Source organism: Malaya genurostris, chromosome 3 (assembly GCF_030247185.1).
Source record: "Malaya genurostris strain Urasoe2022 chromosome 3, Malgen_1.1, whole genome shotgun sequence".
Lineage (NCBI taxonomy): Eukaryota > Metazoa > Arthropoda > Insecta > Diptera > Culicidae > Malaya > Malaya genurostris.
The window spans coordinates 217,175,110-217,201,571 of record NC_080572.1 but is presented as its reverse complement, the minus strand read 5'-3'; the positions used below and the strand labels follow the sequence as shown (position 1 = coordinate 217,201,571).

Genomic DNA, 26,462 nt, shown 5'->3' with positions numbered 1-26,462 from the left:
GTACGAAATTCTCTTTTTGTGTCAGATAAATGCCTAACTTCTCTCGATATGAAGGGAATTCTATGAATTTTTTTTGTGAGTTGAGAATGCGTCCCAAATATGGAACATCATGCAATCGGTGAAAAATATACATTACAACGCTTCGCCACGCTGATGGAGCAAATTTTACACACAGTTCATATGTAAGCCTGTATATCTGTTATCTGTGGAAAAAGGTTATTTAGTGAAACATTAAGGGTGTCGGGCTTGCCCTAAATTTCCCTACAGATTAGGAAAGATATGGCCAATAAACGCGTTTCTCTCAAAAAACCAGGAAAAGCTAACAATTGTCACATGTGAATGACTCTTCGAAATCAAACTTCTGTAGAGCACGTCTGCAGGGCCCACACTTAAGTTGTCGCACTGTTATCTCATATGATGGAAAACAAAACAAAACACCATAATTAAGAGTAGAAGGTAATTTATTCCACACATCAAAAGCGTAAAGTTATTCAATACAATCTAGTGACATGCATAATGTTTTTTTTTAATTTACAATGCGTCTCCTTCACACATTTTGTTGTGTCCCGTATCAGCACTGTTCTTATATGAGCTGTTATACTATTTTTAGTTACATTCAAAGTCACAGATCATTTAACTTCCTTCATTGCAACTACCTTTTCCTTGCGAAATGAAACCGAACACAAAACCAAAATATACAGGCGGGACCAATTCAAGCGTTTGTCATTGGTAATTACAATAAATACAAAATGAGTGCAAACAAAAACAATCGTTGGTATTGGAGTTCATTCGTGCAGGATAAGCAGAACCGTAAACCGAACGAAACCTTAGCACGAGAGCAGAGGTAGTGGGCGATAAACCAAGGGAAAGCTTATTTTCCTAGTCCGGCAAGTTTGTACACCGGATCGTGAAAATTGGTCCCTCGGTACAGATCCGGTACGGACGAAACCAGTGCTCTTATTCGGTTCGAAGGACGGTAATTCCTACAATAGAAAAAAATTACGGATTGGTTATGTTATTATGATACTTTCACTAGTCTACTTATTTCGTACCGGATAGCGTGTAGGAATGCCGCACTGCCGGCAGGTTTTGGGTATTCTTCGATGAGCTCTGAAAATTATTTCCAAATGTGAACTCCATACCAAACACCAGCAGAACAATTTTGGAATGGATTTTACCTACCTTTCCGTAGATTCGAAATCATGTTCTGGCCTTCTAGAAGCTTCACCTGGTCATGGGACAAATTCTTGGATTCCAACGACTCTAGGTTATGTTTCAAATGTTGAAAAAAATCTCCCAAATTTGTGAGGGCTCCTGAAAACAATAACCAGATTTTAATTTTACAAGCTACACTCCCAACCAACCAACTCGTTTCTACATTATACAGACGCCATCTACATGTACATCTTTAAAAAAAACTAATTGGTTCATAAATCATTCACAATTTGCTTGATGCTGTTGAGTAGATGTTCTGTTGCAGGTGGAAATGTATCATACGCCAAACTGAACACCATATGTCACGTTGATTAAAAAATTAGATCACAGTTAGTCATGATTACATTTCCCGCAATGTGGCGCATGCTGCAGAATTCCAACAACAACAACAACAACAACAACATCAACAACGGTTAGGTGCAAGGAAAACGACGTTAGAAATCACGCAATTTATCATACACGTTATAGTGATAAATTTTCTTCGAAGTGATGCATCTATTACTGTGTGCTCGTACATCTCGAACACAACCAATTAATTCTCGACTTACAGCAATATTCGATAAGGTAATTTACGCGAACGTAAAGATGCACGGAGGAAAATACAATATCAATCATCAATCAATCAATCCATACGATAACTGCTAAGCGAAACACTGTATGAACATTACCAGGTTCGAGCTACTTTGCATTAATGATTGATTATCAATCAACATCCGTAGGTTTTCCGTAGGCCTAATCGGAGTCACTTAATACGCGTACGAGATGACGCACACGGTAAGAAGAAGTACGCAATACCAACTAGAACATTTGAACATAGATTTCTCTCACAAGTTAAACGTATGAAATATCACGGAAAACTTCATGTCAAATATAGGTATAAAATTTCAACAGGCTACAAGTAAGAGCTAAGATATGTATAGGTTGAATTACCCTATAAGGAATGTTTGTAGCATATAACCACATAAAGTCATTCAATTAGTAAATATAAGTCCAACTGTTGTCCTTGAATTATCACTAAAATCTCGGATGATACTCAAATTTTAGTCTCAGATGCCACTAACCCGGAAAGTAGAGAAATCATCAATCAAACATTCACAGATAAAAATATTTTGTGAATTTACATCTATTTTAATGTACATATTTGGAGCAGGAAATTAAACATAAAGTTACCTTGCAGTTCTGTACGTTTCGATATAATATGAACGCAAAACTAAGCGTTAATTGAAAGATACAGTTATATTGATTGAAAAATCAATGCAATCCAATTTAATTTTGCATCGATGATTGTTTCCAATCAAACTTTCGATTCAATTGATGTCTACTTAATATTACTATAGATTTAAATGTCTTGTAACTTTCATCATTTCTTTCTGTGTTAGCTAGGAGTAAATGAAAATTTCAATTATCATTTTAATTGAAGATTGATATACTGCTTAACATAATTCAGCTCGATATTTTGCATTTCAAGATTACACCCCTAACAGCCTGTTGATCCTGGTTTCGGAGTACCTGATCTATAATTTTGAAGTTATTTTCAATGTTTTCCAAATGCAGAAGGCGGATATAGCATGATGGGTTAGTCGATGCCCTTCAAGCGGCCCAGCTGAGTTCGATTCCCAACCCCGCACATATGATCAGAAAGTTTTTCTGACTCGAAGAGGCGAATGAGCTTAAGGTTAGAACCTCAACAATCGTTAACAAAATAAATGTTTTCCAATTACGTGTAATAGGGTAGATGTACCTTCAATCAAAGTCAACAACATCATTCATTCAATATATTAGAACGTACTTATACACCCAGCAGTGATACATTTTTTATCGCCCCGTTTTTGAATATTCTAGCATCCATGTTCATTTTCATTAATTTTCAGAAAATTGCTTTATTCTTCTATAACATGTAATACCTTTAATGTTGTCGTAATTAAATAATTTCGACAGCAGCAATTGAATGTATTCTAAAATGTTTTATTTATTTTTAAATACTTCATATTTTTCTTTTTCATGGTTTACTTATGAGTAGTGAAAATCATAAGCCTGACGGCTCAATGCATAGGGCGCTGGTCATATAAGCCAGTGGTCGTATGTTCGAGCCCGACCTGGAAGAATTCCTATTGTCAGTAAGATCGTAATACTAGCCATGCAATGGTCCCGTACGCTATGAATCGGTTGCGACGTCTGTTGAAACAGATCAAATATATTATATATCAATATGGATGACTTTTACGAATTCAATACAAATCGAAAAAGACTTCACGGTAACACCATCTCGTGACGGAAGAGGCTATTAGTTTAGTCATGTTTAATAGTTTGCATTTAGCGTGCACCCAGAAGTGAAATGTCAAAAATAATTGATTATGATGCCCACATAGTGGTGTGAACAGTTCGCTTTCACGTCTCATCCAAGTCAGTCGATAAAACAAAACCGTTTGGGACAGAAGAAACCAAGTACAGTATTGTGTAGTGAACAATATAACGACCTCGACATGAGTGAACCAAACGAACAAAAGCTACCGCCGACACGAAAGAATACAATTGTTGTTGACTTCAGGCAGTGCAAAATTCGACCTTCGATACGAGAAATTGAAGGTTTGCTTAAGGAGCAAATGCATCTTGACATCAAACGTGTGCATTTACTTCAATGCAATAAGACAAATAATGTTATTTACATCCAGTTTTATAAAGAGTTGGATGCAATTCAATTCGCAAAAAACAATAACAATGTGCACTATGTGGAGCACGAGAACATCGAAAAAGAAAAGTGGAAGATTTTTTTTCCCGGTATTATAAATGGCGTACGTTTATTACGCATACACTCGAAGAATGCTATACCTTCTTATGTGATTTTCAGTCAAGATACAAGAATTCCGTGACAATCAGATTCCTATGACAATCAGATGGCCACATGTCAATATTGCCAAAAAGCTGTTCACTACGGTAAGCCATGTGATAAACTGGACAAGGAGACAACTACACCAAAGGACAACGGTGCTTCCTTCACACCAACCCCACTACACCTGTGACAGCCACCAACAACAATGAAGCATTCCCTTCAACGAATCCATCATCATCCCCTAGAGCACAAAGTACACCAGCTGCAGTTAACAACTTACCCTCCAACCAACCAGCAATTGGAACCAATGCACAACAAGGCGCATTTACAGCAACTAGCAACGAACTCAAGACGGAAATCAACAACAATACCATCGATGCGGCAATGGATGTTGAAACGAACCAAGAACGAAGTGCATCTCAATCCTCGCAGGAGGGAAATGGAAGCTCCTCTCCCTCTAGAAAAAGGGTGACAACGAGATCCAACTCAAAAAAAATTATTTAAAAAAAGCTAAAGTAAAGTAAAGCTTGTACGCAAATAGGCCTGAATAAAAATATTTTTAAATTAAAAAAAATAGAGGTGTGAACATTTTCATATTTAAATGTGTTTTTTTTCTGACGAAAGTAAATATCGCCTATAAATAATTTAGAATTACGCTCTTTTAGACCTATCGTCTTCACTTTCAAGAGTTATGAAGTAGTATTTAACTTTGCTTATGAATGTTATGAATAGTGCTGAAAAGACGAAACCTATATGCAGTGAAGACAATGTTTGGCAGATCACTTCTGATATATAGAAAAAATTAAAATTAAATGAACGGTGTCTTGCAAGTTACTTTGGTTGCAATATTTTTTTCATTGCGTTCATGACATTGAATTTAAATTAGCTACACATTATCTTTTCTACGAGGAAAATTAGAATGTACAAGAAAATTGTCATTTTTATAAATTGTCTATGAATTAAAAGTGCATATACTAAGGGATCTGCCCCTTGCTGTGAACTGTTGTTCGAATAGTTTAAACTTTCAGCCAAAATTTGATATTTCGATATTTATTTTCTAAAAAGTAATAGAATTTCATTCAACAGACGAACCATTCCAAAATTCGACAAATAGAAAGTTTGTTTAGCACTGAAAAAATGTTAAGAAATAGTATGATAAGTGCAATACAGTAAGCAAAAGAACAAGTTATACTTATTACTTTTACTGCAATCGATAGCTCTTGTTAAGGCGAATTATACTAAATTGTTTTGTTTTAAAGGATTTATTTATTTATTAAACAACCCGATATTTCTATCACCGTAACCGTAATTTTTCAAATCAAGAAATTGTAGTACATAATTCGGAAACGTTGGTAAAACTCTGGAACCAACATTAAGATTAATTTTATTAGTTCTGCTTGCACATTCCACACATATTTATATAAATAGGCATTTTTATAAAAACAAAATATTCTCATCCGAGTTGGTATCAGATTGCGATTCTAAAACGTATTTACAGCTTATTTTTTCGTGTAGTGTATATCGAGAAATATTCCATATATTTGGAGTTGTTTGGTTCAGTATACTGTCATATGTGCATTGAAAAAATTGTAGTGTATTAGTAACCTTTTTTGCTACCGCACTTTACTGTGCTGTCCCTCGTGAATCGCAAGAGCGATCCATATTGATATACAGTATATTTGAACAGATAGACCAAATTCCACAAAAGGAATGTAATGCCAACACTTTGTTTTTTTTTAAATCATAAGGCAAATCTAATGATGCATCAAGAATCACCAAAATCACGAAAACGAATTATTCAATCAATCAGTCGAAAACCAATCAATCGTTAAAATCGCAAACCATAACTTTGATTCGGCTTCAGGAAGCTATATCACAGAAAAAATATTTCGTCAAGTGTGCAATAAAGGCTAAAAAATCAATTGAATACCTCATTTGTTATCTAATATTTTGGGAAAAGATCTTAGTAAGGGTTTAAGTATATGAGATAAACGGTGGAGCTGAAATGAACGAAAGTACCGTTACGCTAATGTAAAATTATGTTCTTCGAGCAATTACAATTAAAAGTGGCTCAAGCGATCTAGTTATGAAAATATTTCAACTTCGAAAATACTACCATCTTTCTAATATAAACAAACGATTATGTTACCAAAAAATGAGCCGGGCTAAAATCTAAGTGTGGTAAAATATCTTGAATAAGGGGGCAGTACCTATTCTTGCGTGGGCTCAGAAACAGTTGCATGCAACAGTATTGAAAATTGCTTTATTTTTGCATTTGCACTGACAAATCTGGACAAAATCTGGACACCTCTAAATACGTATATCTGTAAATACTTCCTCCACGCGTGAAGTATTTTGCAGACTGATGAACGTATGTCTGTTCGTTGTGTGAAATCAGTTTTTGGTGATACTACAAGCTTTTAGATCGAAGATGGCATCGAAAGAAGAGCAAGTGTGAAAAGCAATTGAGTGCGGTCGCTTTGAAAATCCGGAGCTATCAGTAAGCAAACTTGCAAAACAGATTGGTTTTCTTCGAAGCACTGTCCAAAACGTTCTTAAATCTTTCGATACACGTTTGACAACATCCAGGAAGGCTGAGAGCTGGAAAAAAACGGATCTAAGGAACCACTAGAAGAACGCGAAAGTGAGGCAAATATTGCAGAAGAGACCAGATCTTTCGGTACGTACTGCGACTACGAAAATAAAAATGTCTCCAACTTTCGTGCATATTTCCAAGCACCGGCAAGGTATGAAGCCGTTCAAGGCAAAAACTGTACCGAATCGTAATGATAAACAAAATGTGACGGTTAAAACCCCGTTTCACAAGTTAAGTCGCAAATATTCGATGAAATTTTCCTGCGTGACGATGAAACTTATGTGCTGGAAGATTTTAAGGAGCTTCCCGGAATGTTTTTTTATACTGCCATGCAACGGAACGGCGTACAGGAGCATTTCAGGACGCAAAAAGAGGCCATGTTTCCCCAAAAAGTTATGTTTGGCAGGCAACATGCAGTTGTGATCGAGTAAGCCAATCGATCGAGCAGGAACGGTGAACAAGGAAATATATCGTGAATAATCCCTAAAGAAGCGACTGTTACCACTTCTAAACAGCCACGACGCTTCCTCGTTTATTTTAAAGCGAACGGAGACCATTATGGACCGGAGTTGCGACCTATCGAGCGGTATTGGACTCTCGTGAAAAAAGGATTCACTCAATATAAACAACAAGCTACAACTATAGAAAAATTTCGAAAATCTGGGACGACCCTAATCGCTGGAGGAAATCCAAAAGTTCGCATAACTCAAAACCATTTAATAGTTTTCAGGCTGACGAGGAGACCTTTTATTTGCAATTTATTTGACCGTAATCGATCCGACTATTTCGGCGATTTCTGCTTTTTTATTCTCCATACATACGACCATACACAAACATTAGTTCAGTTAGTCGAGCTGAATCGATTGGTAGATGATACTCAGCCCTCCGCTCTCGGAATTGTTATGAATAAAGCAAATTCTACTCCTATCGGCTCTGTTCATAAAAGTATATAGATTTACTGGAAAAATTTACTTTTGATCAGTTATATATCAGTCGACTCAGCACGACATGATCAGAAAACGCCTAGGTATGCGTGAATGTATGTATATGTGCATTCCTTTTGATGTTTTATTTATCACCTCAATTTTCTCGGAGATTGCTCAACCAATTTTAAAAACTTCAGGTTGGCTGCATTCCATTATCCCTAGGGTATCGACGAAACCTTGGTTCAGGGGGATGAACGTGAGTCGTGACTTCATTCGTGTGATGTCAAACCATTACACATTCAACGCGCATCTCCGGCGTATTGGAATCGTGGAGAGCGGTCTCTGCGCTTGTGGTGACGGTTATCAGGACATCGAGCATGTCGTATGGACATGTACGGAGTATCGTGACGCCCTTTATTAAAGGACTCCCTAAGGGCCCGAGGTAGACCACCTCAAGTTCCGGTCCGAGATGTGTTGGCTAGTCGGGATATCCCTTATATGCTTCTTATATACCAGTACCTCAAACACATTAATATCCAAGTGTAATCTGTTATACCTCGCTCAGAAAGTATAATCTCCACCTACAGGTTCGACACTAACATCCGCCCGATTCTCTCGATCACCGTCCCTGTCCACCATCTTCATTGGAACTAACAAGATCTTTTTTTGTCACTAACTTTTCGTTCCCCCTACCCCCGTCTCTTCACCATCTCGATGGCAACTAATTAGATCTCTGTAGTTTTCAGACATTTTCCCCCTTATCCTGAATAACGTCGTATCGTTTTTTCGCTCGTATTTCAATCGTATTCCCAATAACGCTAGCTAAATCAAAGGTAGCTATGATTCGATCGAACCACATTCGATCGAAAAATCAATACGTCGTTATTCAGAATAAGGGCGTTTGTTTCCATACCCCCTATTTACCTCGGTTTCCACAATGTTTACTTTTTTTATTTTTTCATCTCTTCGTAACATCACCATCACCGCCTACGGTCCTACGCTCCAGTCGATAACCAGCATGCGGGCCACCCGCCGGGTCTTCGTAGCCTGGGGGTGTTTCCCGCGGACCCACACGAACTGAAAGGAAGCGGCCATAGATAGCACCAACTGGAAGTCATGCAATATTCAATTCACCGACCACTGCCGAACGCCAGCTAAAAGCTTTTTCCAAAAATTCTAGACGACATAATCTAATGATACTATTCTAGTTTTAATTTAGTCGTTAATTAAGATTAGGAAATACCCTTGGCATCTTAGAGCTTAAGCAGTGTGCCTAAAAATATATTATACTATTGAAAAAAAAAACTTCAGGTTTGTTTGAAAGCTACTGGTCCTTATTACCGTTCTCACTTCCACTTCCACTTTCACTTCACTCGCATGTCACTTCACTTGATTTTAACTATTACCAGTCACGGTCAATGAAATAATCACTAGTGAAAAAAATCATTTTTTCCAATAAAATTTTGGTGATTTGATATTCGTAATAACAACAAGCTCATCTAAGTAATTACTTTTTTCTCTGAAGTGACTTTCGTGATAAAGACCTACATTCACTTCACTTAGTTTTCACCGTGAAGTGATACCGATACAAGGTACAATTTTCACAACGATTATAAAACTGTCGAGCTGAATTCAATTTACTCACTGTTTTTTTATGCGCCGTCAATCAAAATCTGTTTATAGAGATATAAAAAAATAAACAACAAAATAACCCTATGGTCAGAATGCTCAAAATTGTTCCAAGTAGAGTGATTTCTCATCATTTTAAATTCATATATCATGAGAATTATAATATTATCAGAATCGATGTTTAATCCCTATATTGTTTTCTTCGAGTTTATAATAGTGCATAGAACAAAAATGACTATTCCGCCTTTCATTGTTTTCGTCAAAAAGTAGTTTTAAAAAAAGTAATATCCTGGTTTTATTTAGGTTTCATACACTTCTTGAGACTCCACATTGTGTTCGCCATATTCAAGCAAATAAAAGTTTTTTTGGTTACATTTTCGTTATCATAACGTTGTGTAAACCTACCGGTAACTATCTGAATCAATGCAGAAATTGTATGTTATAATCTTATAATATCTAAGTAATTGCTACATCAATTCACCGTAACGATTTACATATACGCTTACGTATTTATAATGGTTTCGCAACCTTTTTTCAACTAGTAGCTGAAACTATTGCTGTGATTAAAGATATGTTAGAATCAAGTAACGATAACTTACAAATGATAGCTATTTCAATGTTTACGTTATAAAGAAACACTACTCTCACCTTGTTTTAACCAGCATAACATAAGAAAAACATGTTCGTGCTCTTGCTGCAACATAGTTGGTCTAAGTAGTATCAGAACTAGTAACGGGTTGCTAATATTGGAGTCAAAAAAACTTAATTTCAACTAGTAGCTAGAAGCATAGTTGTTATTAAAGATATGTATGGATTAAGTAACGATAGCTTATAAATTATAATAAATTCAATATGACAAAAAGATGTGGTGATTTGAAACCTAAATAACTATTTCGTAACTAGTTGTGTTATGAAGAAACATTGATGTCACCTTGTTTTAACCAGTATAACAAAAAACATATTCGTGCTCTTGTTGCAACATAGTTTGGACTTAGTCGCATCAGAACTAGTTGCGGATTGCTACTCGGGATGGCTGGCACTTCCGGTTTCAAAGATATAGGCCCTTATTACCGGTATCACTACACGGTGAAAACCAAGTGAAGTTATTGTGACCCTTACTATCGGTATCACTTCACGGTGAAAACCAAGTGAAGTGAGTTTAGCAAAAGTAATTATTTGGATGAACTTCATGTCATAATAAACATCACGCCACCAACATTTTGTTGAAAAATTAGTTTTTTTCCACCACAGTGATCACTTCACTATACGTGATACTGGTAATAGGTAGAAACAAGTGAAGTGACATGTAAGTGAAGTGAATGTGAAAGTGGAAGTGAGAACGGTAATAAGGGCCATAATCACAGAAGTGACGTTACCAACACACAGTTCTTTTTTCTATGCGCTCAATTTTCTCGGAAGTGACGTAACGTTAGTAGCAATCCGCAACTAGTTCTGAGACGACTAAGTCCAAAAAAACATGATTTATGCTACACTGGTTAAAACAAGGTAACAAAGATGTAACTTCATAACATCATTAGTTACCAAACAGTTATTTAAGTTTCCGATCACCACATCTTTTTTCATCATATGGAACTAATTATCATTTATAACTTTCGTTACAAATATTTCATCATAGCTATGCTTTTAGCTACTGGTTTAAAAATAAGTTTATTTGACGTTGCAAATGATTATCAACACAAAAGCGTACGGGCAAATCGTTATCGTGACTTATTGGTTTCACGAATTGTTTTTGATATCACTATAGACAAAGTTTATTTGAAGGTGCGTTGAAAAACATTTAACCAGTTTGAAGTTGGTTGTAGAATTTGAGGTCCGCGTCAATTTGTAATTCCAAATAACTCGTTTCTTTTATGGTTCGAAGAGCTTATTTTATTCATTTGTTATTTGCATTGTTATTTGTGACAAGTTGTAACAAATTCACTTTATATAAGTAATTTTCATGTTGTGTATCGATCAGTTATTCTAGTTTTTAACTTTTGCTTTAAATGATGTCTTGTTACTTGTCACTAGTCAAAACTGCACTTTTTGTAAAAGGTTAGATGTAAGTAACAAACACTTAATTTTTTAGTTGCAAACTGATCACAAATAAGGTGCACTATCTAAAATTGTTGCGTGGGAATCGACAAACCACTTTTGTTTATACGTTCATTTTTCTCGAAGGTGGAGGTTAGGTTATTCAGTTATTGGTAATTAATCAATTTCAGAAATCATATGGCGGACACTTTGGTTTCCGGGAATATAATCGTAGAAGTGATCGACAAACCGCTTTTATTTTCTTAATTTTCTCGGAGACGTCTGAATTAACTTTGAGAATCTCAGACTGGTTTCAATTGGAGCAAGTCGATGCTGATTTTGTCACCTTTCAATGATATGATCATTGAAAATACAGAACTTTTATACTACAGAATTTCCTAACCGTTGATAATATAATTTAAAATATTATGTTCAGTTGCCAGATTCGAGGGTTTTTCGAACTTGACCTTTATTGCGAACATAAAATTTGTCAGTAACTTTGAATCTGATCAGTATAAATATTACAAGAACGACAAAATTGTCCACGATATGATGACTTTGAAAACATGAAAACATCAAGTCATCACAAACGTTGCTTCTCCATGCTGTCATGAACATTTTGTAGATTCGTTACTATTCAGAGTTGAACATCCTTTCACTATGATTTAGACCTTTTCAATCTGAAAATCTACTCACAATAGAGATCATATTTATGAAACGTTATAGTCAAAATAGTTATCGAGTGGCTAATTATGAATAATACATACAAACACCGCGCATGCTATTCTAAACACTCAGAAACTATAACTAAAATTATAAAATAAATCTGACCGTACCGTAAAACTCACCAATACTGATGGACGGCGCGAAGCGTTCCTTGCTGCCGGGGAAATCGTGGGATCGCCTAGCCATAGTAGATCTTAGTGCGGCCGCACGTTTCTGCCCACTATCGTGTAGCTCAACGTTCGAATCGGGCAGCCCTTCATCGAGAAGTTCGTCCTTGTACTTTGCTAAAAAATCAAGCACTATGCTTAGGTCATTCTCCAAAGACGCCAACTCATTGTTGGCATCGTCGCCATTCGGAAGGTTCATCGCTATCAGCTGTTTCAACTGCCAATCGTTCTCGATTCCATCATCAGCCGATTGATCTCCTCGTGAAAAAGCAACCGCGGGAATAACCTGCGGCCTTTCGCGCTGTCTTTGTCTTAACTTAGCTAGAAAATTTATTTCCGGAACTATTAACCCCTTACCGTTGATGCGATTAGTACTCGCCGAACCCTCATCATCAGGGCTTCTTCCATCACGACTCTCTGGAAAACTGAGCAAATGATTCCCGGCGTTATCTGAACTACCACCTACGCTATCGTTCGAATCATAAAATTCACCACCTGAAACTGAGACATAACGAAAAGAAGCATAAATTGATGAATTAACTATTGAGTTGCTGTTGGGCGTGTTGGATGTTTTGTTGAATTGGGATGAAGCTTGTTATATTATAACAATTTATGCCAGCAGCCTGCAGCTAAAAGAATAATTACCATAATTGTCTTCGAACATAGCTAATAACTGGTGCGTAATGAGTGAGAGCTATAATAGTATAATAAGTTCGCGAGTCGGCGTTGAACAACCATTCTTTCTCAAGGCTACCTGAAGCATTAACAATCTTTTCAAACACAAATAATCTCTGTTTTTTAAGTCTTCTACCTCAAAATCAGTCAAATTTTAATTCTTTGAAAATTACTTGGTTCCTTCCAAGTTGATACTACACCTACACCTAGGATTCTTGTACAAATAACCTACTCATTAGTAGAGTCGCCATGTTCTTTTGCAGATTACCCGACATTTAATCAACGAATTGTGCGATACAGCTGGTTTAGTCACTCAAAAACTCGAAGCGAATGAACCTTTTTGCACTGAAAAACCGAAACCAGCATTTTGGCGAAAAAAATTGTTAATTTTCTGATTTTGGATAGTTCTTTTTTGAGACAACTAAAAAAATTTTACTCTTGCTAATTTAGATTTTTTAATTCTCATCCCCTTAATAATAATAATAAAATATTAGTTGAAATGGCTATTTGTTTTAGTTGAATTCACCAATTAAACGTGCTGTCATTTCTTAGCTAAGGTACACTCCATTTCCATTCAACCAATTTTGTAGTTGAATTATAAAAATAAAATGTTGTTTTCAACCAACATGAATGATTGAATTGTCTTCTGCAATCTGCAGCTATAGGGACCGTGCACGATTACAAGTAGCGCCATTAGTGGCGAATAGGCGAAAAAACTCGACCATAGCTTTACACTGTTATCATATGTTCACGCTGAATAAAACAGTCAAAAACCTGTTTTAATACAACATAGTGGTGTAATGATCCTTTTCTCACATCAATCATATTCTCATACATAATACTGTGGTATACTATTAAAACATTTCTCTCCGATCCTTAAAATAAACCAAAGAGATTATTTGTGCAATAACTAGTATAACCTACAGAATGGAACAGTTCTTTGACATGGATGAGAAAACGTAGTGAGTTCCACTATTGTAAGTATTTCGGGCACTAGAACCCGAGAACGTATAATCGAAGTTGGTTCGTATGGCCATCAACTAACATGATTTTAATTGCAACCAAAAAGATCATTCATTTGAACCTAAGATTAGGAATACCGGACAAAGTGTAAAAATAAGTGAGATCTTTTTTTGAGTGTATGACTATTATCTGCGGTCGTTATTCGAAAACCGGGAATACTTTCGAGACCAATTTAGAAAACTTTTTAATTTTTTCGTTTCGACTCTTCAAGTGACGGTACACAATTTTTAACACGCTTTGCTCTATCATTCCGGAACCGAAAGTCTGATCCGGATGAAATTCAAGAATTCCGTGTAGAACCTTTCATTTGAATCTAAGTTGGTCAACATCGATTAAGTCATTTTCGAGAAACACACACAAAGATAGATTGCTCAGCTCGACGAACTGAGTGGAATGGCATATGACACTTGGCCAATTTTTACTAGTCGATTTTCAAGTGATTGTATAACCTTTCCATATGAGAAAGGCAAAACAGTTCAGCGTTTCAATAAAATGATTATTTGTTGTTAGCTTCGTGACTCGTATTTTCTATATACGTCAAACTGGCTACTCGTGAGATTGCTAGCTTTTTTACGATTACAATTTATTTTCTTCCTCCATTCTAAGAGTATGGACCAGCCTGCGAATTATTTGAACTTTTAGTTAAAATTTGACAGCCGGGCAGTTATTTTTTATCGATTAGTTAAATTTATCTAAAACTGTGGCCCATTTCAAAGTTTGACGGATGGAAAATTATTTGGGTCTATTTTGCTCTGAAAATAAAGTAATAGCAAGTGGTGTAATAATTGCAATTCAGCAAAAGTAAAAATAACTTCGAGATAAACTTACTTCATTTAAAAAATATTTAAACATTTTATTGGGGTGTCTTTCTTTGAGTGAAAGTATATAAAGAAATTACACAGAAGCAATTTTTACTAAAGATCTGAAATTAGAATGATTTAGCAAGATATTTTTCAGTGTTTCCAGTCAAGTCGATTAAAAAATCATTTAATGTGCTGAGAATATCGTTTGAGTGTTTGAAATTGAGTGAATATGACAAATATTAGACACAAATCCAACTGCAATGACAGAAAATGACGTGGCCGTATTTAGATACAGAATGATTAATTCGATTCAAAATTTAATAGTCAGTCGATGTTGAACAATCGTTCGCACTACACGCGAATAATTCCATAGGGTTCGGAAAAAAAATCCGCAGAGAAAATACGCTAGAAAGTATTCTCAAACTCAGTTTACAAGTTTTGCTATGGTAGCATTATTTTTTCCACTCGCCGCCTCGTGCGCTGTCGTCGCCGGCCACTAAACCACGCCCTCGTGCACGGTCCCTATATGGCACCCTGTCACCGAAAAAACGTTAACAGAGTAATGACTACTAGCCACTAGATGGCACACTACCACGGAAAAGAATTTTTCAGTCGCGGTTGTCTTTTCTATAATGACAGGTTAATTTTTAATTTTTTTTCTTCCAAATCGCTGTTTTCTTCATTTGACTTCGCGAAATCGACTCTCTCACTGCAAACTTTGAGCACTCGGAAAACAAAAACCGAATACAAGTAGTACACCAGACGGCGTAGCCCGGAAGGTGGGAAAAACAAAAAACTTCGTTTGACATATACAAATAAAGTGCATCATTTGACAATCACTTCACTGTTTCACGTGAAAAGATTATTACGCACTATCGCATCAAATGCGCACAAGTTCTGAATAAATACACTTTCCACTAAGAGTTTTCAGCTTAGAAATTTGAATATGAATATATCGTAACAAATGCGAAAAACATCAAAACAATTTGAAGCATTTTCAACAAGACTATCCTTTTTAGCTTTTTAATGGATTGTTTTGCTTTGACACTTCTCGTTAGTTGTTTGGTTAATAAACTTGTTAATAAAACCAATTTAATTTTTGTTTTCTTTGTGCTGTCTTTCAGCAACGATGGTAAATTTTGACGAAAGTCTGCGAAAAACTCGATTTTCAAAAGTCTGTAAAAGTCTGCACAACAAAAAATGTCTGCAGCCAGTACTATGTACGAAATCTGCAGATTTACAACTCACATGTGCTCATTCGCCATTTTGAAATAAGTTTGTTTTCATCACGAACCACCTACCTTTAAGCAATTGTAAGTACGATTCAGACGACCAGTCAACTTCCGTCAAGGTTAAAGGGACTTCACCGTTCTTCTTCTTCTTTTCTGGTTGGCGTCACCTCATTTGAAATCTCGCTGTGTGTCTGTGTCGAATCGTCAAAGTACGGCTGAAAATCCTTTCTTTCTTGCGAAATACTCGAATTTTCTCCGGACTAACACGATGCAACGTGCTCACTCGTTGAGAGTTTCACCGGAAGTGGATTTCGCCGTTAGTTTAGATTAGTTAAAGCCTTTCATTATTGTAATGTATACACGTTCTGGACGTAAAAACGATCCGTGAGGTTGACATAGCGTCATTCCATGTAGAGATGGGCAAAACAGTTAATTTCAAAGAACCGTTCAGTAATTCAGAGTTCTATTGAAAGAACTAATTCTGCAGAGCCGTTCGTTCGTTCTTTTCATTGTTGGTTTGTTTTTTCAAATACTAAACGAGAACTTAGTTTTGTTAGGTTAAGCTAGAAAAATTTTTTTTCGCAAATATGAGAACTGAGGTTTTGGAAAAAAGGTCCCACAAATTAGAGATCTGATGAAGCTTTCTTATTAGAAAACAACTGTTCTCGAAAAAAAATTGAACGAACAAAAAAAGGTCACTCGACTTTGAACTGAGGAAAATTCCATATCCATTGCCTTTCTCGGGTTAAATTAAATCCTATTTTGCGGGTTTACTTATAGAAGGTACGTAAATCTTTATATCGCAATAATTTCTGCAAGAGGAAATCCATATAGGAATGTGTTTGTTGCTAATCAAATGTGTTAGTGGAAGTAAGCTGAAACTGAAATAATTTTACTCGAGCAGTTTTAAGGAAAACTGAAGAGTTTTAGACTAAGATTTTCACTTTTCTTGAATTGCAATTTTAATCAGAATGAACTGATTAGTTTATTTTTCAACCATATGGAAGATTCATTGATTAAAATCAGGAAAATAAGCGCCGGAATTTGTTTTTACGCACACATTGTTGACATTACTCATACGGTTGCAAAGAGTCTTGCTCCTTAAAATCAATTTCCGGAATAACCTACTATGCGCGTTGCGATTCACGTTTGATATCTTCGATTGACTCAAAACGGTTTCCCCGGAGCGGTTGTTTGAGTTATCTGAATAGCCAGAAGTCACACGGAGCTAAATCAGACAAACAAGGTGGTTACGAAACGATATTGGTTGAATTTTTGGCGAAAAAATCACGAAGTATCAATGCAGTATGCGACGGTGCATTATCGTGGTTCAAAAACCAAGAGTTGTCGGCCCATAATTCCGAACTCTTTTTACGAATAGCTTTGCGTAAATGACGCATAACACTCAAATAGTATTCCTTGTTGACAGTTTGGCCAGTCGGAAGGAATTCGGAGTGCACCACACCTCGCTAATCAAAGTAAACTGTCAACATTACCTTGATTTGCTTTGACGTGTTTTGTCGGCTTCCGCTCACCTTTGGCACCAATCAAAAACGCTTGCTCGCGACAAACAATTATCAACGAAAGTCTTTTACAAGATTCTGAACGTTTCGGCACCAGAAATTGGATTCCGCACACAAAATTTAATGGAACTTTTTTGTTGAATAATTTCACTCATTGTAAAAATCACCGATTACACTTCTAATATTGCAGAAGGACAGACGTATACTAAACCCTAATAAATATTTAAACGTGAAACTTAATACAAATGTCACTGACAGTTATACTAACCTACAAAAAATATTGCGACAAATAAGGTTTCCTTTCCTTACTACTTTTTGCCCACAGTAATTCATACAAATCGGTAGAGACGCCCCACAAAAACAATGTGATGCCGACTTTTCATTATAAAACGCGTGACTTAAGAATGGGTCTAATATTCAAAAAATGAATGTATTTTTTTCTTATTTACAGCATGCAGAATGCCTACCCAATATTAAAGGAAGGCTAGCGTAATGCTAAATCTGTGGTCACCGGAAAATTTGGAAACAGCCATGAAATGTATTAATGAAAGACAGCAGTTATTTCCAATTTTTATTTTGCGATCCTACATTCTGTAAAAATGGTTGAAGAATAACGAAAATACATTCACAGTCGATTAAACACTTCCTTTTTGTCTTACCCAACTCGAATTGATTCACAAGTGGCATCTCACCCTGCAAAGCGGTGATATTATGATAATCATTGATTTTTCTCCGAATTTCCAGTAACGGTGCGTTACTTCCTGTTCATTTCATCTAAATTTAAAGAAAAGTGCAGCATCTCTTTACACCTTACCCTATATAAGTTTATTTCCAAATAATACTTACTAGGATTTATTTAAATTCACAATAATTTTGTTGGCGAAATTCTCTATGAAGTCAAAATAATGTTACGAATTCACATCTCATCATACTGAGTTACAATAAGCTCCGACGTAACTTTTCGGTAATATAACTCTAACGACGTGTTCGCATTGACTGGTTTTGGTCGCCAACTGGTCACCGTAACAAAATGTGACAATTAAAAAGTGACACGCTACTAGACAAAATTAAGTAATGATTTCATATCGGTTGCCGTATTCGTTGTGATGCAACAAAGATATACAAATACACTGTCGGTTGAAAGCAATAATACTAAATCAATAAGTAGAATAACAAAAAAATTGCTTTAGTTTAAAGAAGTTGGGTATAATTAAGTCTGCGCCGAAGGGCCGAATGTTATATACCAATCGATTCAGCTCGACGAACTGAGCAAATGTTCGTGTGTGTCTGCATGTGTGTTGTCAACAAAGAGGTCGGGATCTCAGAGATGACTGGACCGATTTTGATCAAACTAATCGCAAAAGAAAGGTCTCACTGTCACTCTGAACGCTATTGAATGATTTTGAGATAGGATGTTTACTTTTTGAGTTATACGAAGTTTTATGTCAAAATTTTTTTGACAATATCTGTCACAATTGACCTTTAAAACAAAGTATGTTTTTAGACTAGGAGTACGGTAATAGCTATCCAACAAGCCATAGATTGCTAAAACCTATTTATTTTCAACGGAGATATTGATATTTTTGTGTAAGCGACTTTTCGCCTTATTCCAGTAGTAGGAGTTTTGAGCGCTGTATGACAAAGCAATGCCTGGGAGCTACATGAAACACGATTTTTTATACAGTTACATACAATTGTTTCTGAGTACCAAAAAAGACTGTGTACAGCGTCCTTTTTCATAACATTTTGCTTCGGACCGATTTTAGCACGGTTATTTAAACTACTTAAAGCAATAAATGCTGGAAGAACATAACACCCATATACAATTCGAATCAGTTCATCGAGGTCAGCAAATGCGTGCGTGAAAAATTATTTCACTCAATTTTCTGCTTTCTACAAACTCAGATTCATATGAAAAGTAGTATACTCCCAAACAAGGTTCCTGAATTACGTTTGGATCCGACTTCTGGTGCCGGAACTACAGGATGATATGTGAAACGAAATTAAAATAGTGTAACTTATTTTTCTCGTAGATAGCTGAACCAATCAAATGATATCTAAGAATCATCTGAGATGCAAATGAAAGGTCTTAAGATCCTATAAAACATCTTACTTTTTAGTCAGATCCAACTTTCGGTTTAGTGGATTAGTATAAAAGTGTTCATTTCACATAAATCAATCAGGTTTATCGCATTTGGCGATTTGGATAGTCGATAACCGAATAAACTTGTTTCAGTTCTAGCGGTATTCAGTTTTTGATTCGGAAGGCACCTAAAAATTTAATTCACACTACGATGTCTACACTGATTTTCGAACATTTTGAATCAAATGTAAACTATACAGTTCATCAGACGAGTTTACCTGACTTCGACTACACCGATTTTCGAATTTCGGTTCCAGTATCGAATCGTTTCTCAAAGCACAATTGTTTTCTAAAAAAATCCAAATCGAATTTCAAAAACAAAATTAAAGGATTTATTAAACGATGAAAAAAATCATCATTTCTGCGAATTTTTTCCAGAACTATCGTTCAATAAAATAAATTCAAAAGTTTTGCTAATAAAAAGCATCACTCGAACAACATTTTGTAACTTTTTCATGGTACAATATTGAGAAATAGGTCGATGAAGAGATATTTTTGAGGACGCTTCATAAAAATCATGATTTGCGGTGTCCACTGTATCTCAACGCAGACTAATCAGAAAAAAAACAAATGAACGCAGCATAGTTAGAGAAGAAGTTTTTCTAGACCCCAACGTTTCTGTATGATTTTTTATTTTTTTTTTATTTTTGGTTGTTGTTCAAAGTGAAAACTAGCTACTGAACTTCTTACGAAAAAATCCACCATTTTGTAGCGGTTAAACCTCCCCAAAGTAACAAACAACGAAAAGGAAAACGTTGGGGTCTTGTTTTTTTATATGTAGAAAGTGTGTGCAAAATTTGAAAAAAAAATGATGCGGTAGTTTTTGAATGACGATGGACACGAACTTTCAAAACCTGCTTTCGAGAAAAAACGCGTTTAAAGGTTTTGTCTATAAAATCGAAGGAAACAATTAATTACTCCAGGAAGCCCGTAGGGTTTAACATTTTCAAAAAATCATATTTTTTCTTTTATAATTTATTATAACATTTATATATAATCATTTTTCTAAAGTGTTAGGCCCCACCCTCTCAGCCAGAAGAAGTTGTTGAGATCTGATGTTTTCTTTTTCAGTTACATAAAGTTTCATGTCAAAATTTTCAGTTTTTTAGCAATATCTGTCACAATCAACCTCGAAAACGAAATATGTTTAAAAAACCTACCCAAAAACTAAAGCTTTTTTAAAAGTTCATCCATTTTTAACGGAGATATCGATATTTTTTGTGTTTACGCCTTATATCAGTAGTAGTAGTTTTGAGCGTAGCCTGATGTGTCTAATAATATCACTCATTTGTCTCAGAAATGTCTGCACCAATTTTTACAAACTTAGGCTTGAGAGATCTTTTAGTCCCATAGGTTGCTAATGAATTTCATCCGGATCCGACTTCCTGATCCGTAATTACACGGTTATATTTGACTAGAATTTCAATTTATATAAGTGTTCAAAATAAATGATTACCGATTACAGAACTTGCTAATTGAAGGACAAACAAACTCTCTTTGGCTATTTTAGTTCGTGATTTCCGATTCCATAAGCACCGCAAGAAGTCATCAAAAAAAATAGGAATGGAACTCAAATTCCAAGTAGCAAATGTAACTAATTGAAATTTCAAGATGTTCTACAATTGTTCAGAGCTGTCAAGATGTTCTACAATTGTTTAGAAATTCCACCGCCGGTTCCGGAATTAAAGGATGAATAATTAAATTAACGAGAAAATATTCACAAACTTCGAATCAAATAATAGATCTTAGATACCTCTCATCCCCAGTTGTGTGTACCGCCATTTAGGTTATTCGCAACGCTGTTTTATTTCATATGGACTGATCTACTTTAGATCTACAACAAAAACATGTCAAGCGCAACGTTGATATCTAGTTCTATTTTTCGAGCACAAATTTGAAACAGATTTTAAACTGCTCGACGAAATTGTTTTAAATTAATGAATATTTGAAACACGAATAGAACAAAGTTTTAATTTGTTTTGTGTGAGTGCCTGTAACGAAATCTGACAGACGAGATGTCAAAGCATCGAATAACATTTCAGAAATGATCAATATAAGCTTTAAATATTTTGCACCGAATAATTCTAGCTCACTATGATCCAGAAATTCTAGAAGTTCCTGCAAAAATTCGTATCGTTTTCAAGATCATTAATTTAGTTTTTTTGTTTCTAATTTGAAACATTATAGTAAGTAGGCACAACAGTAATACATTTACAGAAATATGTAGAACAAATTTAAAATCTTCGCGTTGAGATCATCAAGTTCGACTTTTATTTTTGACAGTTTTAAATTATACGACAGTCTGTCATTTTAGAACAGATATTTATCACCGCGTTGCGAATAGCCTTAGTTACGATGTAAAAAAATACGTAAACTATCTTCTAAGCTGTGTTCAAAAGTGCTCTGATTTGTAGTTTTTACTAGTTCAACTTTAAGATTATGATCATTTGCCTCGAGAGTCAGAAAAACATGCTGACCCTGCGTGCGGAAGATTGGAATTAGAATCAAGTAGGCAAAGATAAAAAGATCGTGTTGCTCATTCATTTATACCACGAATTTTGGACCCAAATCACTGCATTTTATCCGAAACAAATATAATAGTTTTATCATTTGCCCCAATCATAACAGCTCAAATTACATTCATCTGTATCCTCACTTCACAACATATACTCACGATAATGTTACTAAACCTCAATAGCCACTGAATGTAACTGTTTCAATACAAATAAAACTATGTGAGCCAATGATAAATGTCCTTATTATTTCAAATATTTTACACTTGCTACAGTTGTCGTTTAGTAAAAGTTGGCGCTCCGACAAATCAGAAAATATTTCAAACTAGTACACAGACAAATTTCGCGGTTACCTCGTATATAAACCAGTAGAATTAGCAACCACAGTACTCGAAATTCCTTTATTTTATGCTTCATTTCCGGTTTAGGCATATCCAGGTAGAATGTGAAGTTTATTACATTTACTCCACACACAGCTTCACAGCACAATTGTTCATCATCAAAAACAATCTTCTAACTGCAACACTCACTGCACAATCACTTTGAGCAAAAATAACGGATGAATTCAGCAATTCTTTCAGCAAACGTTTCCACCTGTTGATTCACCGTTCGACTAAAGGCGGTTCGAAAAGACCCGTTGGTTTTATAGGATAGTAGTTCGTTTTGTCCAGATGCAGGTGTAATACGGACATGCGCAAGATTTTTTATTTCGAATATTCAGGAAGCTTTCTTCGCGACTGGCGGTAGGTAAGCTTTTTGATTCAGTAATTTATCTCCCACGTGATTTGCTCAACATCGCCAACGAGTTCAATCCGTTGTAGTAGGACTTGGAAGATGTACTTTAGTTTCGATCACCCGATAGTTTCATATCTTTTTGTTAAAATTTTATATCATTTTAATATAATTACAAAAGACTCTCGGAACACTCGGAACAACGAAAAAATCTAAGCTGTGATTATAAAAAAATATGTCTACTGATGTTTCCATCGAGTAATACAAATTTTAATATATGTATTATTTATTGCAATATGATTCAAATTTAAATTGTTGAGATTGAAGTTGCGTGTTCAGTCACAAATGGTTGCCCTGTATGATTCGGTTATTACCATTGGGGTATCATTTGCTTCCGCGATCAGGGCGAAAGCTGTTGACGATTATGCTTCGAAACATTTCATCCTTAGTTTTCATTTACTTAACACATCAAACATATAATAATAGTTTAATATTTTAATTTATTTATTTTGACGTGAATGCGTCTTACCACAGATAACAGATATACAGGCTTACATATGAACTGTGTGTAAAATTTGCTCAATCATCGTGGTGGACACTTGCAGATGTCACCACGATCGACACGAGGTGCCACCACGATTTGGGAGCTGCTTTCACTGAGCCACAATTTTGGGTGGAACATTCACTTCACGCTAGATTTTTGTTTTGCTGTTAGTTAAAATGACAAGTTCATTTTTGTTTTATTCCAATAGAATTCTCGTGTGATTTATGCGACATGGAAATAAAATTGTCTTTAACATTTAGGGAAATCGTGTGATAAGTGTTAAAATTGTTGTAGTTGGAATATTTCTACAACATGCAGGAGCATTTTGTTATCGTTTCGGAACGTAGTGGAACGTTTTGAAAGATCGCGGCGAACAGTCGAGTAGGCGGCAGTAGTGTTTCCAACGTGTAGCAAATTTGAAATTTACACAGGATTATGAAAAATTTTGTTCGAGCCTGTATATCTGTTATTATAAATTATACATGCGAAAGCTTACACTCAAGACCTCAATTATGTGTATTTTCTATTTGTTCAGCGGCTCTTCGTTTTTGATTCACTGACTGATAAAATCGGTTAACATAATGTATAAAAAAATGGTTAGGGCATACACAAAAAATGGTTAACCACTAAATCACAATTCATTATCCTGGAACCAGAAGTTTTCGCTGGAATTTATGAGACCATTTTTTCGAAAATCGTCCAAATTCCAAACTAGAAGAAGCTCTTTTTTACATTTACACACACAATACCAGAGCATAAAATTATCACGCATTCTCAATGCAAAAGTCCAATCCACCAGCCTCACATTAGTTTTTTACTGTCTTATTCGTAAATGACCGCATCCAAAACAAACGAAGAGAGACGAAGCATTATCGTCTTTCATTGCAAAAAAGAGAGTATCAATGTTACCATCACTCGTTCCTCTACGACAAGTCGAAACCAAACTAACGTCTGCAGGGAGAATCAGAAGATTTTCAGTTCTCATTATGCCATCGATACAATGAAAATCTGTGGCGTTTGGCTATAAAAAGAGACTAAAATATGATAAATCGAAGAAACTACACCCCAGAACCTCTTTGGAAACCAAAACTATTACTGATTCGAGCACAAACAGGTAAAAGTCGTGGTGAAACCTTTTTCTGTCATTGTCGATTCTCAAAGCTTCGGTTGAATACCGAAACTGCATACTATGGGATTTTCACTGAAAACCGCAAATTACTGAGAAGGCAAATGAAAGAAAGAACACAATTTTAAAACTATTGTTCCGCTTATGTCATTGACTGGACATGGATCTCATTTTCATCATTTGCAGGCAGCTGAGAGTGACATTCATTTCTCGTCATTTTCGAATATTTTGAATCAACGAAAATGACTTTTTTAGCTCTGCCCAATACACTGTAATTCCGGAACCAGAAGTCGAGTCCGTATTATGGGACTGTATGATACGAGAAAGTTAAAATCATTTTTTTCCTTCTTAACACATAGAATATATGAATATTTACTTAAGTGACTAATTATTTTCTATGCGAATACGGAAATATGTTTTAATTGAATAATCACTTTTGAGTTTGCACTCACGTTTCTAAGCTACAAGAGGTACTAAAGACGCACCAAGAATTAGATTCAACAAGAAGTTAGTTGTTTTATTTTTTATCTGGGCCCCTACCGAAACGAAATCCTGGGTACGGGGCTGGCAGAAACTATTGACAGTTTTTCTACGAGCTTGACGAAAATAAGCGGTAGATCCTTCGATGCGCTTACAAAGGACAATATCAAACTGCACGAAATAGTGCTGGATGACTGTAAATAGAAAGTGTGCGAGCTAACAGATGCAACTAGGATTAGTACGCACTTACCATAGTTTGAGTAAAATTCAGCAGATGAAAAAGATATCCGCTGGACGCCGAGGATGCATGCTCAGGACTAAAAAGACGAACACGAGCGCACTTCGGAAACATGTTAGGCTATGCTGATGCAGATTCGGTTGGACTTTTTGTGTACGTTTGTATAGACGCCAAACAAAAACTAATCGTACGATATGCGTCAAAATTTGACAGAATGTGTATAAAAGTGTTGCCAACGTTGAGAGAATAAAAGTTTACCGATTGGACAAGCGCGGGAATTTTAAAATGAAAATTCCGGTTCTTTTTTGATCATAAGGTAAACTGCTATGCATTGACGAATCAAAAAGAAACGTAAAGAAAACCAAATTAGATATGTGCCCTTAGCACAAAGTTCGGATAACCCCTCAATAAGAGAAAGATGTTTTTGATGGTTTTAGAAAAAGTAGTTAAAGGTAAAACAGACCCGATTTGATAAGAATACCGTGTAAATTTTGAGGAACACCTATTTTAAATCTGAAAAGGAAACCGACGAAAACATCATCAATAACTATATGATGAAAAGTGAATACACACTGGGTATGTTTGCATGTTTTACAACAAATCCAGAACATCTCAACCAGTTACTTCCAAAAGTTAGCTAGGTAGTGGAGGAAGAATTACAATATAGAATGGTTTTCGAACTAGTTAGCTCGCCTAATGAATCAGGTCTAATAAAAAATATGGATAAATTTCGCTATATTTTTTAATTGTGTTAAATACGTTCGGAATACAGGAACTCATCAAAATACAAGTGCTTATCTTTGAAGTTTCCTGGCGTGATATTTCGAAGTTTTCTCTTGGAAGTAACTTTTAATCCCCGCGGGTTTGATCCGGAAAACTTGAGGTCGATCTCAAAACAAAATGAAATTTTTGCATTCGATCATAACACAGAAATATGATGAATGATATTTTATCATTTCACGACACATGATAAATATTTTCGTAGAATAAATACTCATGAATTTCCATAACGTGATTAAAACAGAAGTCATGTAGATACTATCATTTTAACTGCTAGTTCATTTATACTAGAAAACCAAATTCAGAACACCGATGCGAGAGAAGATATGTCAAACTTTTTTTCCGTTGAGCACGTGCTGCAGTGTCGGGAAGCTGGGAAATCAATTTATAATATGACTTCAACTTTTATTTGTGAAAAATTAATGCACCGTGAAGAGTTTTCCCCCCTTTCACCATTTATAAAAGACTTCGTTGTCTAGATTGCCCAAAACGTCTTTTTTTTCCTTCTCCCCACGTGTCGTTCGCTG

General features: G+C 35.6%; 1 protein-coding gene across 3 annotated transcripts; it reads right to left on the bottom strand.

The window, feature by feature from the left end:
- Window positions 1-443: 443 nt before the first annotated feature.
- Window positions 444-22,636, bottom strand: LOC131435693 (uncharacterized). 3 transcript variants are annotated; one of them, XM_058603839.1, is made up of 6 exons: window positions 12,935-13,008; window positions 12,769-12,877; window positions 12,067-12,624; window positions 1,183-1,314; window positions 1,053-1,110; window positions 444-983 (listed from the first exon to the last, which is right to left on the bottom strand). In XM_058603839.1, the coding sequence occupies exons 2-6, from the start codon at window positions 12,785-12,787 to the stop codon at window positions 872-874; spliced, it is 879 nt and encodes a 292-aa protein (XP_058459822.1). In that variant the 5' UTR covers window positions 12,788-12,877; window positions 12,935-13,008; the 3' UTR covers window positions 444-871. The 3 variants fall into 3 exon arrangements, with proteins under 3 accessions (XP_058459822.1, XP_058459820.1, XP_058459821.1); XM_058603837.1 differs by lacking the exons at window positions 12,769-12,877; window positions 12,935-13,008 and adding an exon at window positions 22,389-22,636; XM_058603838.1 differs by lacking the exons at window positions 12,769-12,877; window positions 12,935-13,008 and adding an exon at window positions 22,389-22,636 and having other exon boundaries at window positions 12,079-12,624.
- Between the last annotated feature and the right edge of the window lie 3,826 nt (window positions 22,637-26,462).